The sequence below is a fragment of the Pleurodeles waltl genome, chromosome 7, assembly GCF_031143425.1.
Source record: "Pleurodeles waltl isolate 20211129_DDA chromosome 7, aPleWal1.hap1.20221129, whole genome shotgun sequence".
Lineage (NCBI taxonomy): Eukaryota > Metazoa > Chordata > Amphibia > Caudata > Salamandridae > Pleurodeles > Pleurodeles waltl.
In genome coordinates, this window is record NC_090446.1 from 193,149,011 (window position 1) to 193,170,400 (window position 21,390).

The following is a 21,390-nucleotide window of genomic DNA, read 5'->3' on the forward strand; positions in this document are numbered from 1 at the left end:
ATTTTCCCCATCCCTCTTTTTCTCCAGTGTGGCACTCAAACTAAATTTTTTCTGCTTGTTTAACCCCTTTCTAGGTCCTCACCTGCCCCATAGTATAGGTATTTCCCTCCGCACATCAGTAACTTTTAGCTCGAGACTTGGGCGAAAGCAAGATGAAATTCGGCCACAGGCTCTCAAAGAAGTGGTGGGAAAAGGGCACTGCTGAATAGAATGAGTATTGAGTTACTAGACAGCACGAGACAACACAGCCGGGGGTGAGGCAATTTCGGGGAACAGACTGCAGGATGCAAGGGGGTAAATGGCACCCAAATTAAAAAATGGGCACCCTGGGAGTGAAAGAGCGAATAATAGAAGGCGGAAGCTTATTTTTGTTTTGGTAGGATTAATACCTGCCCCTGTTCGATTCATTGTCATTGAAGGCTGCCCCACAGCTTAGCTTTGCTTGAAGTCATCATTTGAAAATGCGATCTGTGCCCTTTTACACTTACTCTAAAGAACTGCTGGATTCTATATTGTTCCACGTCCACAATCCAGCCGAGTAGTCCTTTTTTATAAATGTCCCATAAAACTTTCTTCATTAATTTCACTGTGCATTTAGCAGATTTTCGCTCAGCCAAGGCGTACACTTTTCAGTGGCATAATAATGAAACAATCGCAGGCCCCCAAAATAGAAACCTTTAGCTAAGACTCTTCCATAATGTTTGGGGTCAGTTGAGCTCATTTCTCCTCATCTGAACCAGCGAAGACGACGACCTGGAACCGTGAGATCCTATTCATTTCTTGAAGCTCATAGAAGCCCACCATTACAATTGATATTGCCGTGCACAATGTTAACAGCTGAACAAGCAGGGATTTCAACAAAACTCCCATTCCAAAACGATGTTAAATTCGTAAGATGTTTACATGGAAATGTACGTTACTCGGCGTTTTTTTTCTGAAGAAATGCAAGAAAACAAGTTGCAGTATTAAAAACGTTAGTGTTTTGGGGCTATTGGTTGCTCTGATTTCAGGTGGCTTTCCCATCAAGGAGGCTTGATCTCTGACTACGCTGAGCACGGAAGAAGGTAAAAGTGTTCATGTAAAAATAACAAGCTTTTGCAATGCAACGGGTCTTGCATTTGCTTGAGGTAGAGCAACCGGCGTTGTAAATTTTTAACTGGACTTTTTTTGCCACATAAATTGGTCAACCCTGCCTCATAATTTGGTGTTTTCCTGCCACATAATTCAATTGGCTCTGCATATAACTAAAGTACTTACATTTACCTTCTTACTCTAGCTGGAGCTAAAAATGAAAATGTTGCCATTTAGCATCAAAACGGAATCCGGCCGGTCGCACACCATTGTGGCACAGGAGGGGGGCTGGGATAATGGAAGATAAAGGCTTTAGGATTGGGAAATATGTTGTTTTAGCAGAGTAGACACAGTATGATCATGAAATTCCACCTTACATTGGGGCACATATCAATGTTTTCAAGAAGGACTCAGTATCCCAGCATCAATGCTAATTGTGTGTTAACAATCAAGAGTTAATGCTTCCATAATGCAAGTTATCGCAACAGCTGCATGGCACCACCTGGTTGTAGTGCCAAATTTCTGAATAAGGCTGAAAAATGCTTTTCGCTGTTTTTCAGGAGTGCTGTTGGAGGCAAAATTATATTTTGCTTGGAATGCCTAAACGTCTTGAATCTTTCCGGGAGTTGTGCTTCAGTACACAAAATAAGGCGTATGCATGCGTTTCACTAATGAAATCAAGCAGATTGTAAAAGGCAAGCCCACAAACCAATGAAAGTGATGGGCGTGACATGGGTGTGGTTAAAAGCCAACAGAGAAATTACAACTTGCGAGCTCGACCCTAAAAAACTTAACTTGTCAAAAAATGGGCATTGCTATTTTGTGACTTGTTTGGTGCACTCTTAACAAATCGGATGCACAGGTATGCTTGAGCATTTATACATAGTAATCTCGCAGGTGCACAATTTATGGCTGTAGGAGTACGTTGAAAGAGAGGGAGAGTGAGGCCAAAGTTTCATGTTGATGGTCCTGTAGGCCTGTTGAGCATCAAAGGTTTTTTTTAATGGCCCTTTCTGCAGGGTCGCCCTCAAACATTTTGCCTTTCTCATCCACTTTTCTGACCTCCCTATTGCTGGCTTTAAGACTCTGTGCACTTTACCACTGGTAACCAGTGCTAAAGAGCTTGTGCTCTCTCCCCTAAAACATGGTAACACTAGCTTATCCCTAGTTACATATTTAATTTACTTAAAAGTCAATTGTACAGTCAGCTGCATGGGCCTAAGACCTGTAAATTAAATGTCTCAGATCTGCCGCTGCGGAGCCTATGTGTGCAGTTTTACACTGCTGTGTCATCCTGGCACAATAGCCCTTTTGCTAGGCCCAAATCTTCCCTTTTTACACATATGTCACCCCTAACATAGGCCCTGGGCAACCCACAGGGCAGGATGCAATTTGGTTTAAAGGCCAGACATGTACTTTTAAATCTTACATGACCTAGTAGTGAAAAACCCCCAAAGTGTGTACTCACTACAACAAGGCCTATCACACCCAGTGGATAACTTTGGTATTACCTTATTACATCTTATAAGTGTAATTCACAATCTGGAAGAGATAGGTTTCCCAAGTTTGGTGTCTCTGGAATCACAACTTATGGTGAAGTCGAATTTTAAATTGTAATTCTGAAAATGCCACTTTTAGAAAGTTGGCATTTTCTTACTTTAGCCATTTGGTGCCTATTGCCTGTTGCTGATCACTTCTCTGAGGTTGAAGACAGCAGGACTTTGTATACCCTCCCCCCCCAGACAGACACACATAATGGACACTTAGATGTGACTTATCTGAGGGCCTTGATGGGCTGTCCTGGGCAGGATCGGAGGGAGGAGCTGGCCACAGTCTCACACTTACACCTCAAAAGGCTGTGTCCTGTCCCCAGACAAAGGGCTGCATAGGCCCCTGTAATGAATCTCAGACGAGGGCAGGAAGAGCAGGACCTCTGTGCTTTTCAAAAGCCTGTCTTTAAAGTCTCCCCCACTTCAAAGGCCAAAGTGGGTATAAGTACTGGACCCCTGACAGCAACTCAGTACACTTCTGGACCTGTGACTACTCTGCCAGGAAGAAGGACTGTTGTGATGCTGAAGGACTACCACTCTGCTGGACTGCTGGTTTGTTGGACTTCTGCCTGGGAGAGGACTGGACCTGCATCACTTGAACTAGAGTGACTCCAAGGACCAGCTGATTGGTCTCATGATCTGCAGTCTGAGGGGCATTAAAGACTTCCAACCAACCTGTTTCTATACCTGGACTCTGCCATTGTGAGTCTGCCCTGCCAAGTGGTGCCACCCTAGTCCTGGACCCTAGAAAGTGGGCTTAAGGTTTTTTTGCTCCAGCAGAACCGATGCATCCCTTGTTGCCTGGGAAATTTGTGCATCGCTTTCGGAACCAGTACTGCAGTGTTTTCTTTGGTATAAGGTCCCTGCACCCCTGTTGACAACTGCTGCGATGACGACAAACTCTGCATCGCAGTCTCTGCTCTTATTGGAATCAGAGCATCGCCTCGGCGCAGACAGCACTTGCACCCAAACTTCATTGCATCTTGGAACCAATGCATTGCTGCATGGGGAACCTTGACTTTGTGGGGAAAATAGATGCATCTCCTCAATGGTGTGGTTCAGTACCAACGCAATGCTCCTGCACCAGGATTTTAAGGTACTTTGGTTCAGCGGGCCAACAGGGTCCCTGTAGCCAGCTCACTCTCTGTCGTGGTGGGCCTGAAATTCTCACTGTGTCTCAGATATCCTCAGCATGCTATTGGATTTTTGTCATTTTGGTCTTGATTTATTTATTACATTTTGCTCTATTATTCTAACATGGTGTGGATTTTTCAGGTTGGTGTTTTCACTCCTTTACTGTATGTAGGGTTGCACAAATACTTATCACACTGCCTCTAAGTTAAGCCAGACTGCTCTGTGCCAAGTTACCAGAGGGTGGGCAGAGGTTTACTTAGGGTTTGCCTGGCACGTACCCTCACTAGGCATGGGGTTCCTGTTTGACTAAGATTAACACCCAAGTCAACCAACAAACCAATTTCTAACAGTTATTCAATATCGCTGGTGACATTGCTTAATTTGAGGCAGTGTTGTGCAGTCACTGAGCAATGCATATTTTGGGAGCCTCCGTTAGGAGCAACACTGAATGTTATTACCAATTTTCTGCTACTTTAAGCCCATGGATGTCACAATATTTAATTAAATGTTAAATAGTCTCTCATACAATCACACAAAACAGCTGATATATGTTTTCCGTGGCCCTCAAAAATCCTTACACCAACACTGGGTGAAGAGACAGTGAGAAGAAAGGAGAGAGAGAGAGAGAGAGAGAGAGAGAGAGAGAGTGTGACATAGAAGTAGGCAAAAGAAAAGACAAGAGGTTAAGATAAACAGACACTAGTGAGATAGAGACAGAAAAATCACCACATCAGGGATCCCCTTGGAAAGTGGGGTCCCTGGACACTTGCCCACTTTGTCTATACCTTAAGAAGTCTCTGGCTTTACAGGTGGGGCCCACTGGCTCTCATTTTTGGGGAACGGCAATTACTTTTCCTAATCAGACGTTCTCAGAACAAGAGAAAGAAAAACACAAAAGGTGGAAAGTAGGAAGAAGAGATATGGAAAATCAGTAACAAAGGGAAATAGCAGAGATTAAAAAGAACCTGCCAGATTGATGTAAATGGGCAGAGGGACTGTGGTGGTGAAGAAAGATGCATAAGGTGGAAGCAAGACTACAAAGCCTTGGTATTTATCGTAAATGGGATTAGTAAACAGTGGCTGTGGGTTTCTCAAAAAAACTTTAGACTTTAGAACGTATTATTTAAGAAATTAAGCACTGACTGGGATGGGGGTACACATTCAACAGAGGAGTCTTTCATTACTTTATCAATTTTAGATCTGTGAAATTATGATGTTTTATTGTATACACCATAATCTGCAGCACATGTAAAGTACTCTAATGGCCTAATATAACTGCAGGAAAATAAAATAAAAAATAAAATATACGCACTGGGTACATATGATAAGAAGGCTTGCCTATATAAGACTCCAACCGTGCAAATGAGCAAACTCCACTGCCAGTGTGTCACACTCCAAAGAGAGGCTGTTAGTGTTCCTGCAAAACACTAAAAATGTGTCAAGAGCCAATGTCACTGTGCTGACAGGCACACCCTGCGGTCCATCCTTTGAGGAGGCTTGAATGTCCTCGTGAAGGTAGGTGCAGACTGTGGTTGTACCAACTCTCATGGCGGTCTTCATGGCCAAGGAATTTCATGGTCAAGGAATTTCAGTTTGCATGCTTCATTGTTGCCATCACCCCAACGCACAACAATGATTTAGGTTTGTCAGATAGGGGCACATCCCTGGATGCATGGCATGGCCTTGGCTCATTGATGCTTCAGTCATTCAATGATGTACACTTGTTAAAAAAGTGTAGAATATAAAGCAACTATATCTTTTTTCCAAAACCCATTGCAGAAGTTTCAACAGGAACAGATGTGTCCTGGCCAAGCCAGGCAGACTTTGGCACATCAGCCTGGAAATAGCTCTTTCCCAGCAGAATTACTGGAATGGTAGCCAAGATTCAATTTCACACGAGGACACGATAAAACACCCTCAAAATACTTTATAACAGTGGTTCCGAATCTGTGGTCCAGTGACCCCCACAGAATAAAGGAAGCCTGCTCAGGCGGTCCTTTACTGCTTAGAAAATTAAATAATATTAAAACATTAGGTCCCCAGCTTTCAGTAATGACTCAGTGTAGGGTTCTCGGCTTCGAATTGTGATTCATGGGGGTCCCCGAGTTCCAGTAATGATAAAGTGGGGGTCCACAGACGTCAAAAGGTTGGGAACCACTGCTTTAGAATAAAAAGCATTGCAGTGATCAAGACACACATGCCCTGCAGCAGACGATACACGAATCTCAGAAATCTTTATACAGCATGCTGCCAGGCTGTACAGGGAATTGAGACTAAATATGTTTGACGTGTATGTACTATTTAATTTAAACAGGCCTTAGAGGATGGGCCGTTGGCAGCACAGGAGATTCTCCACCTCACATGTAAGGTATGAGCTACAGTATGTAATACGCTGGAGTTGCCAGGTCATTGCATGGGCTTCGACTCACTAAAATGCCTGGGGTAGCAGAAGTGATATCAGACATCCTTTGGCCTTAATGATGTCACAGGAAGTGATGCCACATGATCTGAATCCTCATGACATCACAATACATGCACTCACTCTCACCCTAACTCACTCATTTGCACTCTCTTGCTCACTCTTACTCTCACTCACCTATATTTTCTCACTCAATTTCATACCTACACACTATTGTACATACAAACATACATGCTCACACATACTCAAACTCTATCACCCAGATTCTCTCTCACACACATGCACTCACATAACATACTAAAAAGTATTCCCTATCCAAGGTATTGGAGTGTTCTCCACGTAAAAGCAATTACATGTGCAGAGTTTGCACCCTCCCAGTACTGTGCAACTCAGAATAAGGGCTTTAGTATCACCCTTTACTGGGGCCGATGGGATTTCCCCCCAAGATAAACAAGCTACATTTGTCCTGTTTTCTACTTAATCATCAGCAGGAACTTCTCACGTCATTTTCACAAAAGACATGGCTCTATTATATACGATAAGAACAGCTCTCAGGTTGTAGATCTATGGTAGTGTAGGTGAGGTAGAAAACACAATTCAGACATCTAGAACTTTAATGTAGCTTCCATTTAGTAAATATTGGGGTTTTCAGATGCTAATATATCTTAGAACCTGCTTGAGATAGAAGGTGTTGTCTATAAACAAAAGATTTGTATTCAGCTGGGTGATATTCACAGACTGCTGAACAGGGGCTCCAAATGTTAAAGTGATGCTCAGTTGCTACATGTGCACATAGAACAACATGAGGCAGATAGAATTTATGGCTATGGCACACCAGGGTACATGTGAGCATGTTCTGTCTGTCTGGGAAGCCTGGTGGTAAGGGTGCGGGGGCTCCATGAGGGGGCATGGGCAGTCAAGGGCCCCCTCTGCCCAGCACCCTCGGAATGCGCACTGTCTGCTTTGCAGACAGTGCAAATTCTGTGGGCACTGGTCAGCCCCCTCTGTGCTACGATATAAGACTGGTCCCTTAAGGGTGCCAGGTAATATATCGTAGCACTGTTCCCTGCAGACTGACCGGCAGAAACGCTGTATTACAATGTTCCCACCGGTCGGCGGGAAAATTGTAATAGGGTGGGTGGGGACTCCACTGGTATGATGGTGGCGTCCTCCTCGCGGCAGTGGCGGTCTGCTGGTCCAACACCAATGTCATATTGAGGCTTAAGTTACTACTGCCAAAATTAAACAAGAGTAAGTCCAGCACCACACATGGACAGCCACTGACACTGCAACACACTCCCATAGCAAATAATGGAGGTAGGGACTTAAAATAAAACTTTATTGAAATAAAGTTAAATTAAATTATTTAAAATAATTACAAATATACATGAATATAATTTAATGTTAACACATTTACCCAAAAATATTATTTAATTATAAAATATATTAACAATCTTTTTTGAATTTATAAATTAATGAATACTTCATTACTTTTAATTATTTAAATACATCATTTTTATTCATTTTTCAATGCATAATAACAATAGGTAATTTTCTACTTTAGGCGAGAATTTATTTTTCACTTTATGAAATTAATTTTGATTTAATGTAGTATATTTAGACTAAAGGCCTGCCAGAACTCCAATACAGCAGTGGGGAGGCAGCAGCCAAGCCAGTGGCCTCCCCACCACTGTATTATGTTTCTGCCGGGCTGGCCAGTGGAAACAGTGCAGTTACATTGGCCTCGGCTTTCAGGGAGCCGAGGTCAATGTCACTGCAGAGACAGTGCCCTCTGCGCAATCAGAAAGTGCACTGTCTGCTGTGGCAAACAGTGCGCATTTCAAGGGTGCTGACAGGGGGGCCCATGCACTGCCTGTGCCCTGGGCATAGGCAGGGGAACCCTCTGTGGGCCGTTCCTTTCTTTCTGCCGGTCTTTCCATGGCAGGGTCCCCGCCTTGGAAAGTCCAGTGGAAAGGCAAGTCGTAATAAGCATGGCGGTGCCGAACTCAACACTATGATAGCCGACCACGACTTTCACTGCTGCAAACCCATCGGGATCTCTGATTCTGGTGGTGGCGGTGGTGTGCTGGCAGACCGACAGCTAGCATGGTAATGTTGAGATTGAACCATCAAGGTTGTGGACCGCCATACTCATAATGAGGCCCTAAGTAAAGATTTAATTAACAAATAAGTTACAAAGGAAGTATAGCATTAAGTTCTACATTAAAAAAAATATCCAAAATATATTGACATTGATATTTAATGTGCTCATATTTTTACTAATGTATTATAGAGTTTAGTAACCTTTTGTTTTCACTTATAGTTTAGCATAGGGAGATCTTGACCCTGTATGTAGAGTCCGCCTATGGTAAGGCTCAGGGAAAAGTAAAAATGTTTATTTAACAAAAAATAACTCAGTACAAATATGTGTACTAATTTATTACAAAGTTTTAAAACGTTTTTTATTTTTCCAACATTTACTGTAGGGAGACAGACCTCCAACTGCTGTGGCATAATCCTGTGGTAAAGTGTAGAGAAAAGTAAAACAGTATATTTACCTAAAAATTTAAAAATATGTTATGTTAAATATTAGCGTACATTAATTTAATACATTTATTTTCAATGTGGAACAGAATAGAATATGCCACATACCGCTATTACCTTAATCTTGAATTAAATATTTAATATATTTAAACAAATTAAATTACAAATTCTGAAGTTTGAGTTAAAAAATAAATACATGCCTAAAGCAAAAAAATACATTGTTTTTATTATGCATTAATAACAATTAAACTGCTCAATTTTTTGTGGGCAGGTTCTTGTCTCTCCCTTACCCCATTCCTAACTCTCCCTAACTCCTCCTTATTTCTCTGTAAGCTCTTCCCTTTCAGTAGTGAGTATGCAACTTTTTCCAACCACTCACGTTCTGGCCAATCAAACTTTTACTATTAAATAGTAAATTACATGTATGAGGATCTCCACATAGAAAAGATAGGGGAGCTGGAGAAGGAGCTCTCACTCGTACACGTTTTGCAGTACATTAGTAGTATGATTGTAGTACTACTAAATGTGTTACAAAATGCCATTGGTCAATAGGACCCCAAATTTGCAGCTCACATTGGTGCTCCATCCGTCTCAATCATCTGTAAAATTCCATCTCCTGTACGCTGTGTGCATGTAAGGGCACAACATGCCCCAATGATCTGCATAGCACACATACTGGCACCTCTCTGCAAATTGTCTACACCCGGAGATAAACCTGGCATTAGTATGGTTACTTATGGGCCCCCAAAATATTCTGAGAAAAAGTATTTGCTACGTATCTCGTACTCATAATCTTGTTTCCTAGATAAACACATTAAATTGTGGTTACTTTGTACCTCAAAGTAAAGCGTACAGTTCTATAAAGTAAATGTCGCCAAGGGGTGCGGGATTTCCAGAGTCCATGTTATTTATTCTGCCTTAATATTGGCATTTTGTGCAAACGTGTTTGTTTGGCTCAATTCGCTTCTTCCAATCCCTTTACTTAGGTCTTCTGTGCCAAATATCATCATGTATTCACTCACCTTATGTAAACTCTTCATCTGTATCATCCTACACAACATCCTTAACATGGTGGTGATATGACTGCTGCTCCATCTATGAATCAAAATGTTAAACGCTATGCAATTAAAAGCCAAAGGGAGTTGTCAGCCTCAGCTTGAGGAACCACAGGGTAGGGTGGCGCTACTGGACTCCAGCAGCAGTGGTGGATGTCATCCGCCACTAGTGACCTTGGGCCTGTCCTGTCATAGCTCCGCAAACTGGGCCAAATATACCCCTTTCTACACTAATTGACTTTACGAGTAGTAAGTTTGAGCTTCTTAGGGATAACGTTGGTGGGTGTAATAAGAGTTCGGATCACAATAGGCAAACAATAGACACAAAAAGACGGTTTCCAGAAGAGTGATTATTATTATTTTTTGTACAAAAAAGAAAGTACTTTTAATCTTACAGCAAAACTAAATATAACGCAATTCAGTATATCCACCATACAGGGTTGTCATAGTTGGATTAAAAATCATGAGGTTCTGCGTTTCTCTCCTTTCCGGGTAACCATCTTCCCCACTGAGGAAAATGGGACCCCACGATTGCTGTCCACTCTGTGCCAAGTTATGGACAAGGATCAAACTCAGACACAGTTTAATAAGTGCAGTAGGTAACTAAGACCAAAGTCTCAAACACGTGCAGTGATTTGACCTGCTTGTATCTCGGTCTCTCTTGCCACTAGGTACAACCAGGCTCCATAGTAGCCTGCAGCCATCAGGGTTGTTCAACAAGATTGGACAGGCATATTGACCTGTATTTTGTGGACTCAACTCTGACTGTTCCCTACATCAACTTCTCCATGCAGGACAATCTCCTTGGGACTGCCGCAGAGTCACAAGTCTTCAGCAGGAGCAGACCTCCAGGCTCAGCTGCAATCCAGTACTTAAACTTGCAGTAGTTACAACCACCAGACTGTGGCTTCTTCAGTGATGGGGAGTTGCGGTCACCAAGTCAGTTTGAGGCACCTGGCAGCAGCTGTGGTAGCAACATCCGCCACTAGGATCACAGTGGCTATTGGGGCCACTCAGGTCGGCATACTCTGGTACAGAGACTTGTGGAACCGTTCACAGCCAGGGTCATGCCTCAACCTCTCTTTTTAGTTTGTTAGCCTTCTCTGGGTGCTCCACACATTGCTGCACATTTTCTTCTTGGATAGTCTGTCCTCCTGCAGGGCAAGGCACTCTTCTTCCCTCTCCAGTAGGCAGGTAGGAACTTAGGTTTCTACAGGCAGATCCTCAGCTCATCGAGCAGAAAGTGGTGACGTCAAGTGATGTCCCATTATCTTGGGAGACTGGTTGTCAGGTGGGTGCAGCGGTGGGTGCAGCAGCAGTGGGCGCAGCTCCCTTCCTTGCCCAAGGCGAATTTGGGACTGGAACAAAGTGGACTGGTTTGACTCCCACTTTTATACACATTTTTCTGATAGGTGCTGTGGATCCACTGTCTTGAACTTAAGTACTTGTTTGGGGACAGCTATCTTACAAGTCTCCTTCTCAGGCTGCTTATCAGACAAAACCTTTGAATAAAGTGATACTTCTCACAGCAGTTGCTTTGCTACATGATTCACGAGGAGTACTCACTATACAGGCACAATGAAGTGTGATATTTCTTTATCTGGCTGTCACCAGCCATCGTAAAGCAGTAATCAGGGACAGACAAAAGGACAAGCCTGCCTTCAAACATCGTCACCTTAAACAATGAAAACTGTTGCCCGACTCTTCACCGCTACCATCAACCAAATGGCACTTCTCAAGAAGAACTAATTAGCATCTTTTTTGCTCACAAAGTCTTCATGGATTTTTTAAAGATAGCCTTCAGTATCTGAGCCTCAAACCTGCAGCCACAGGAATGCCATCAGTGCACTTCTACAGTCTGGGAAAGTGATTCACTGTTATCATCTTTTGCCATGCTATCACAGGCATTTAAATTGATCCCACTTGCTTCATTACTCACAAAACCCTACAACAAGCACATGGATGTCAGTGCAAGGTTCTGATTCTCACATAACAGTAAAACGTAACACAAGAGTTATCATTAGGCTCTCATTAAATGGATAAAAGGGTCTTGAGATGCTATACATCATTAAACATGGTACGCTGACAAGGTCACTTTATGTGATGACCTTTGAACAGGGACTTTTGCGCACTGTTCACTATAAAGGCATGCTTGATGTGCTCCTCCAGTTTAAAGGACAGCTCCTGAACCTTGTGTTGTCAGAGACAGGCCTAGAACACCACACAAATGTTAGATTAGCATGATGCTAGGGCCCATATAAAAAGCCTTGATGACCCTTTCACGTGCAGTCAGACACTCAGGGCAGGGAAACACACCCATATACTATGCAGGGTACGTTCCCTTTTGCAACAGAGGCCATGATAAAGCTCCATTCAATGCTCTGGTGTTACCAGACATTTTCTTTTCTCCAGAGCAGTACATTCATTTCTGTTAAACGCCAGCAATGACAGTGGTTGTACAGGCAGCGTGCCAGACACACCAAATTAGTTTTTCAGGTAACTGTCATCATCTTTTTTTATGTACGGTTGAGGATATTTTATTTGCTATGCTTTGTGGCTTCTCTGTGTCCACCTTGCCTGTCATCAAAGTTGCGTGCCGGTAAATACTGTTTAAAATGTTGAATATGTCACATCTGGCATTCCCAGACCTGACAAACTCTGCCTCTTTTACCTGCATCTTACCTATTATCTGAATCAGTCATCAAGAAAACTATTTGTCCTGATCACCCATCCCTCATTTCCCAACATGTCTACTCCTCAGTTCTGGTTAGATGGCCAATAAGCAGGAAAAGTAATCTAATATGAAAACCCTTCTACTTGCTTTCTTACCGACTGGCTTACCAGGGCAGCTGCCATATGACTTTGGGAGCACACATCCATCCTGCATTCAGTTCTGGGATCTGCTCTTCTGTGGGCTGGGGTTTGTAGAGTGTGGTCGTGAGAGCTGAGTGCCACGTTTGGCATTCCCCTAATTAGTGCTGCTATGTACGTGGTTTGGTCTTCATCTACCCCAGCCACCTATGGCTGCTTGCTGTGCTGCCTACTCCTAGTAGGGAGAGGAAGCCAAACGCACTGTGAGCAGGCACACGCTAGTGTGTCCCTCACACTTTGCTGGCATCAGAAAGAACATTGCTCCATGTTCAGGTGTATTCTGGGGCTCCCTTCCTGTACAGATGAGGCTGCAGGGGGATAAGAAGGAACCCTAAGTTCAAGCAAGATATCATATTTAGGCGCAGAAGTGCAGGTGTATCACAACTTGATGGCGGTACATGCTCCTATTGACATTCTCTTCATATTACACACACTTTGCTATTAAAATGTGACAAAATGTGACTGTAAAAAGAAAAGAAAGAACAACAATTTTTACAGCTTTACTTATTGGTTATTACATGAGTTGTACTGTTTAGAGTAGTAATCACAGCATGAATCCAAAGCTGTTTCACTAATATAATCACACCTAAAATATTTCAGATGCAGTTTATACGAAGAAATACTAATGTTTGCAAATGCCTATGCTGCCAAGATTTCAAATCGACAGTATGACAAAATGTCAGTGATGTCATATTCTGTATTACTACAGGTGGTATAGCAGCGCTGCTAGTGGTAAATACAGCCGTGGGTAGTGACTGATCACAGATGGTTACGGTACCACAGGCGACAGGTGCCATTTTCTGGTTCTCTGCTTCTATTGAGGATGTATTTGTTAATGCAGGTGGACTCCAGTGGTGGAGTCCGTAGGTAAAGAAACAGTCACCCAGAAATTAAAAGATACATTTGCTGCATGATCAACTGAATAACTTAGACGGATGGAGGGGGTAGTTTTTAATTCAAACGAGTGAACAATAGTTGGCTGTGTTTAAATGAGGCTGAGGCTCTGTTTGTAGGTCTCGCCGAGACAGGGCATGTGGCTTCACTTTCTGCTCATGTGTGTCCCGTGTCCCTGGAGCAAGTACCAAGTACAGCTTTCACTGGTAAATATTACAGTTTTTGGACAGTCGCATTTCCTGTTATAGAAGAGCAGGAGGTAGCCCGAAAATTAAATGTATAGGATTATTTAGATGCTGGCGCTTATGCAAAAATGGGGAGGATTGATGTTTGTTTTCTTCGCCACATTAGCACTTATTGTCACCCGGCACAAATGCTGTTTGAACTGGTATGGTTATCCATCCTATCGCACTGATCAGGGGTTTATGTTCGAGCTAATAAATATTGATACTTTATTTGAAAATTATGCAGTTGCTTGTTATGTTATTCTGGTTTTATGCACGCTTTCATCCACCTATAGACAAATTCTGTACAAGACAAAGAGTACAACTTGCTCTAACTATTTGCTTTAACAGTCATTATACAACAGGAGGCATGCAACTGTTTAGAAAATTAAAAAATATTGGCGAGTTAGCAAGTATATACACATAAATAATCAAAGATAAAAATTCAGGGGCAGATTTATGAAAAGTGGTACTGCACAGAGTGCAGCACCACTTTCTCTGTGCCCCTTAGCACCCCTACTGGCACCATGTGTGCGCCGTATTTAAAATATGGCGCACCATGGTGCAGAATAGGGTGCAATAGCATCATGTTTCACGACGCTATTGATGTACTCTGCAGGAGCAGCGCCAAAATATTAGCGCTACTCCTGCAGAGAACATAGGGGCCCATTATAAATAATCGAAGCCCCCTTTTTACGCCTGCTCTGAGCATGCGTTAAAAGTGACATACAAGATGATGCAAGGAAATCTCTTAGATTTCCTTGTGCCATTTTCTCAGCCCCCCTAGCGGGGAACGTCCCCTTTGCATAGGTTATGGCTGGCGCATGCATAATGTATCGCAAAGTGGCGCAATGCATTGCGCCACTTTGTAAATATGGTGCTAGGATTTTGGCTTTGTTGAGCCACATTAGCGTAAAAAAAAATTACGCCAATGTGGTGCAAGGAGACGCTAGGGGATTATAAATATGCCCCTCCGTTTTTTAAAACATTCTCTAAATGTGAATACATTTGAAATCGTGGACTAAAATGAAGTTGGCGTCTTGAGCTCAATTCGTAGGACCAGCACAATTACATCAAATGGAATCTATTGTGGGTGACTGATGGCCTCTTTGTAAGCACTTGTAGGCCCCCCAAAAAAGACAGCATGCAATAATAGCAACAAAAAAAACAAAGTGATATGGTAGAGTCTAACATATTATAGTTCTAGAAATAAAAGCAACTACTAAAACGTTTCAACCTTCCCATTGAAGTTATAATTTTTATGTTTAATACAATTCATATTTTGCGTGGTTGTTTGATGCATACTTGTTTTTGTAAAATAATTTGAGGTCCATATTTTAGAATTGCTTAGACCAGGGTCCTGGCTTGTATTAGTGAATGGACAGGGTTTCAGAGGAGTCAAAAGTTCAGGAACCACTGGCTTAGACAATGCTCACTAACTACCCAGTATCTGTTTTAACCCACTTCTTTACTGTGGGCTACAGTAGCTCTGATCAATACTGTAAATTACCATTATTGCCAATCGTATCCAGTCTTAACACTGCACATCCTAAGACTGTGTAAATATCTGCTGCCAAGCTGAAATCACATTTATAATTGAAGAATATATATCATACCACACCCTTTTGTTCAGTAATAGTGACCTATTTATTCTTTTGCCATTTTTGCAGGTGGAGCTCCATGTTCACCTGGATGGCAGCATTAAGCCAGATACCATTTTATATTTTGCTCGGTGAGTTCTAGACTTTTTGTACATGTAATGCCTCAAATGGTTTACTAAGGAACAGAATGGGAACGCAATTATGTGTGTATTGTAAATCGAAGTTGTTTGTCTTCTAAGCAAAATACCCCCAATGGGCGTTGTTGTGTATGTGTAGCTCGCTTTTCAATGTTTTGTAGGTTCTAGGCACTCTGCACACGGAGGCACCATGCTGACGGCCTCTATTCGAAACCTACCTTTTAAGTGATGTTTGCCTGGCAACCTTCTAGGTGAACCTTGTGTCCAGAGTAATAGAGTAGTTACTTGGTGATTCGCAGATCAGGTGTCCTCATTGCGCTTTTTACAAAACCTTTCCCCTCAATGGTTTTCACAAGACTAGAGTCCTTTATGAAATCTAAAAGAATGCAGGTTCCCTCCCAGGAACTCCTGTACTACCTGAAAGTGATGTATGGAGACATATTACTCCACCCTTGATACATTTATTTTTAATACTTTGTATAAGGGCAGTAGGCAACGGTTGCATACTTTTTTAAAAGCTGTCTACGGAGTTGCTAAGTACAATCTGCTTGTCTTGATACCGAGACATCATCCCCATAGAGCTGAAAATCCTGTCAGGGGTTGGATGGTGGTAATTGAAGACTCAGTCCATCCCCGTGGAGCCCATACCAATCTCCGTTCCTTTGGAACAGTCTGTATCCACCTGTGCCCCTTTGTACTGACCTTTTATCCATGTGTCCCTTTGTATGGAGCCTGATCCACCTGTGTCTATTTGCATGGAGCCTGTATCAATCTGAGTTCATTTGAAAGGAGACTTTATCCGAGTCCCTGTGCATGGGCCCTTTCTCCTTCAGAGTCACTTTGTATAAAACCTGATCTATCTATGTCCCTTTGTATGGAGTCTGTATTCATCTGATTCCATTTGAACGGAGCTTCTATCCGTGTGTCCTATTGTATGAAGCCTGATCACATGTGTCCCTTTCGAAGCAGTTTGTACCCACCTGTGTCCCTGTGTGCAGAGCTTTTATCCGTGTGTCCCATCAAGTAGACCCTTATCCATCTGAGTCGGTTTATTCGGAGACTTTAGCCATTGGAGTCCCTTTGCATTGAGCCTGTCTCTGTTAGAGTCACTTTGTACGAAAGCTGATCCATGTATGTCCCTTTGTGTCCACCTGAGTCCATGTGTATGGAGCTTACATCAATGTGAGAACGTGAGGAATGAGCATACATCAATCTGAGCCAGTTTTAATAGAAGCTGTCTAAAAACCAGTCAATTTGTGTGGGCATACTTGTCCCTTTGTACAGAATCTGTCTCCAACTGAGTCCCTCTGCATGGAGCCTGTCTGCATCCAAGATTTTTTATAGAGCCTGTCTCCATCTGTGTTCATTTGTATGGAGCCTTTATAATCCCCTGTGTACGGAGCTTCTATACATGTCAGTCCCTAAGAATCCTGAGCCATCTGTGTGCGTTTGTAAGGACCATGTATCCATCAGTCACTTTGTATGAATCGTGGTCCATCTGAACATGGATCCATATAAGTCCTTTTGTATGGAGTCTGTCTCTAGCTGAGTCTGTGTACATTGAACCTACTAAGTAATTTTGCATGGAACCAATATCTATATGTCAGTTTCTACGGAGACTGTCTCTATCTGAGTCATTTGCGCTGAGCCTGTTGAGTCAGTGTGCATGAAGCCTATAGCCACGAGTCAATCTGTACAGAGTCTGTCCCTTTCTTTGTCAATTTGTATTTATACTGTCTCTATTTGATTACAATGTTATGGAGTCAGTCTCCTAAATCCATTTGTGTGGAGTTTGTCTTAATCTGAGGGCCTTTACATTGAGTTTGTCTCCATTTGAGTCCCCTTGCTTGGAATTTCTGTACTCCTGAGTCCATCTGTAGGGAGTCTGTATCCATATGAGACATTTTGCATGAGTCTGTTTTCATCTGAATCCTTTTTGTATGGTCTGTGATGTGGGTGTCTTTGCATACAGTTTTCCCCATCGGTCTTCCTTTGAAAGACGTTTACTTCCATATGAGTACCTTTGCATGGAGTGTACTTCCATATGAGTCCATTTGCTTGGAGTTTACCTCCATATGAGTGCTCTTGCATGGAGTGTAGTCCAGATGAGTGCCTTTGCATGAAGTGTACTCCATGAGTGCCTTTGCATGAAGTGTACTCCATGAGTGCCTTTGCATGAAGTGTACTTCCACAGTAGTCCCTTTGCTTGGAGTTTACCTCCATATGAGTGCTTTGCATGGAGTGTACTCCCTGGGCGCTTTTAAAGATGCTCTCAGAACCTAAGACAGTCCTAATGCATACTATTTGGATGCATTCAATGCAGTTTGTAACTTGCTGATGATCCCGGGTTTGTGGTATAATCTCATTGGATATTGTGTCATTTTGATATAGATAGGAAGCATATTTTGAAATAGATGCAGATATCTGTGAAGCAACCACAGAAGAAGGTTGGGATAAAGTTTCTCACTATAGGAACAGGCAGGTGTGGTTGGGGTAGATGATGAGGTAGATAGCCATTATTATCTGGTGAGACCTGGTAGAAAGCCAGGATGAAACTTTCCAGAGTTTTCCCCCCAACAATACTAATTGCTGGTCTTGGAGCAATTTGTGGTTGCCTGTGTAAAATAACTGTGGGTAGCAGTCTATTGACTAAATTGGATCATGGATTACCATTGGTCTTCTTCAGCAATAGGGTTACCTGTGCGAGTTTGATCTGCGTTATTAAATTTGATGGGTCTGTAAACTTGTTGACATTGTTTAATAATTTTAATATCACATGCTTCACTGAAGAGACCATAGCCTTCTTGGTATATTAACGGCAGGGCCACTGAAATTATGCAATTCTGCAGCCGTGGTATTCACAGCAAAATTATGGATTTTCAACACTTGCCACATAATCCTTCATCTTCTGTATAATTTTCAGATTGTAACAAAACAAATTGCTGCCAGCTCAGGCGGGTCAAAAGTTGCTACAACGTTACTAGAACGCTACATTGTTGTCACGCAGTGGCAGGCCTTATGTCATACCACTCAGGCAGGTCACTTCATATGCTGACTGCTGTATCTAGATGTTAACCTGATAATAAAATGTAACATTTGTTCCGTTACTTTGTTAATATGTGTAAAAATAAAAGATGGTGAAGTAATACTGCTTGAAAATGTGCTGGACTACGCTGCGTAATTCGTTTTTTTCACTGTATAATTTAGTCAATCCTGTAGTATAATGTGATCCTCACCAGCCTCATAATTTCAGTAGCCTTGACTAACAGTTCTTGTTAACTCAGCCTTCTGGAATTCAGTAAATAAAAAATTAAAGAATGTCACAAGGCAAGAGGGTCATTCTTTGGAAGTCTCTTGATGCACAGAGTCAAGGGCAGTAGTTTGACCTCAGGAGTGATGTGCCCAAAGTGAAGTATTTGGTCACGTCATCGGTTTTGAATATGCCCCTTTTTTTAATAACCAGTTTTATTGAGTTTTACTTGTGAACAAATGACACAGGAGTTGCATTCAACACGTAAGGTCACGATAATGACAGTGTACAAGTAATCAAGAAACATATTTTGTAACACCCGCCCGTGGTGCAGCCACATCAGAACATCCCTCCTCCATAATTCAGTTCCCCATAGTCTCCCCAAACCATTTCCCCCACACCCGACCATGTTTCATAGAGCAGCCTCTAGCCTCATAAATCACTTTTTCTTGTTTGGAGCACGACTCAACCCCTCAATGCCATTGCACCACTCCCAGAGCAACTGAGTTCTTCCACTGTGTTGTGATATCACAGGGCTGTGCCAGAAATTATTTTTCAGCTCTCGTGGCCCCCACACCTTCCTGGACTCCCCCATGATACGCCAGGGGGGACAAAGGAACCTCCGACCCCAGTATCTCAGTAAGCTCCATGGTAATAACTAACTAGTAGTTTTGGATTTGGGGACAGACCCAGATCACGTGCTAAAAGTCAGCTGGGGAGAAACTGCTTTGCGGGCAACTCGGCTCAGGGAGCAGACCCACCCGGTGCAGTCTCTCTGGTGTTGTATATGTGCATGTAAGTAGTAGGTCTGAATCAACCTCAGTCGGGAAGAGATAGTGAGAGTTTTGGATGCCATCAGGGCATCTCTCCAGTCGGCCTCCTCGAGAGGGCCCACCCAATCTTCCTAGCGGGTTCGGAGGTGGTCCGGGTGTTCGGGAGGAGTGTACGGTAAATCTAGAATATTTTCTTTTCCCTAGGGAGCCCATTAGGAGGCCGGATCATCATTTTAAAAAGAGTGATGTGGCCCAATACAATCAGTGCGAGGGATTGCCATTTGTTAAGGTCCTGTTTTGTCCTTTTCACCAATGGTTCCAGTTTAAGATTCCAGGTGACTTCTGGTAGCAGCATCACCCAAATGCCCAGATATATGATGCTGATTCTGCAGAAGAGTATGGTGTCCTGTAAATCAAAGCAGCCTCTTGTGGGTACCAGGGGCATCAGCACCAATTTGGAGGCATTCAGGCAAAGGCTCGATGCCTCCCCAAAACTTTGAAGTATACGTAAGCAGAGCGGGCCCGACACAGCTGGGTTAGCCAGATATAGGAGGACATCATCCGCGCATAAGGCAATTTGATCCTCCCCTCCTTCACCACAGTTACACCCCAGGAAATGTTCATCTGTGCAGATTATATGTGCTATGAGTTTGATTGCAACGCAAACAAGAGGGGCAATAGGGAGCATCCTTGAGTTGTTCCCTTCCTGATGGGGAAGGCATTACAGAGTGTCCCTTTAATCTGCACTTTGGCTGTCGGGTTGGAGTATAATGCCTGACCCAGCCACCGGAACCGCGGTTCCAAGCCTGTGTGCTCCAGCACTGCTCCAGGTAACCCCAGCCCACCAAACTGAAGGCTTTCTTGAACTCGAGAAAGAGGAGCGCCAGATCGGTCTTGAGTTGGTGTCAATGGGCCAGGGCCACATGCAGGAGTCGGAAACAATGACTTGTGCTGCGTATCAGAACAAAGCTGCACTGATCCGGGCGTACTGAGATGGGGAGAACCTGCCAGAGCCATGCTACCAGAATGGTGGCAAGTATCTTAATTTCGCAATTGAGAAGAGAGATAGAGTGATAGGCTGAGCAGGAGGTGAGGGTAGGTTGTGACTTTAGAATTACCACAATGGTAGCTGTATCTATCTCGGGTGGGAAAACACTGCTCTTCTCCCCTTCTACATATAAGGCCAGTAATTTTGGCACTCGAAGATCTTTGAAGGCCTTGTAATATTCTGTTGTGAAACCATCAAGGCCCTGGGGTTTTCTCCAAAGCCATTGTAGCTAGTGCTGTTGATATGTCTACAGTTGTAAGGGGTTCATCTAATATTTTTGTTTCAAGTCGTGGAAGCCTGGGAAGATATAATTCCTCCAAGAACTGCGTAGGAGGCTCTTTGTCTTCAATGTTCGGGGCTGCGTAAAAGGTACAGTAATTTTGGGCAAAAGCTTACACTATTGTCCAGATCATGCGCAATGTATTGCCTTCCCGGCCTATGATTTCAGGTATGATCCTGGTGGTTTGGTGATGGGATGCTAACCAGTACAAGAGTTTACCATTTTTGTCCCGCAGCCATATATCTTGGCTGTCGTGGCCCTCCAGACATACTTAGCTGCCTCTAAAGAGTGGTGGTATATTTCTTGTCTGACTAATTCAAGCTCTCAAGTCTGGGTCTCCCCATGTGCCCCCACAGTCCCAGTCTCCAGTTAAAGGGTGCAAGCCTCCAGACGGGTAAGTTGGAGTGAACGCGCCCGCTCGCGCATTCCAAGATAGCTCTAGGCAAAGCTGCATATCATTGCTCTAACAGCCACCCACAGGATTCCAGGAGGCGAGACCGAGCCTTCATTACCACTAAAATAGTGTTTGATTTCTGCTG

The 21,390-nt window shown here is 43.1% G+C and overlaps 1 protein-coding gene across 2 annotated transcripts in view; it reads left to right on the forward strand.

The window, feature by feature from the left end:
• Positions 1 to 21,390, forward strand: part of LOC138303956 (adenosine deaminase-like) — a 289,137-nt gene that overhangs the window by 84,495 nt on the left and 183,252 nt on the right. For both annotated transcript variants that reach the window (XM_069243549.1, XM_069243550.1), the window contains exon 2: positions 15,433 to 15,494. In XM_069243549.1, the coding sequence (XP_069099650.1) occupies positions 15,433 to 15,494 (62 nt within the window). The remainder of the gene's footprint in view (positions 1 to 15,432; positions 15,495 to 21,390) is intronic.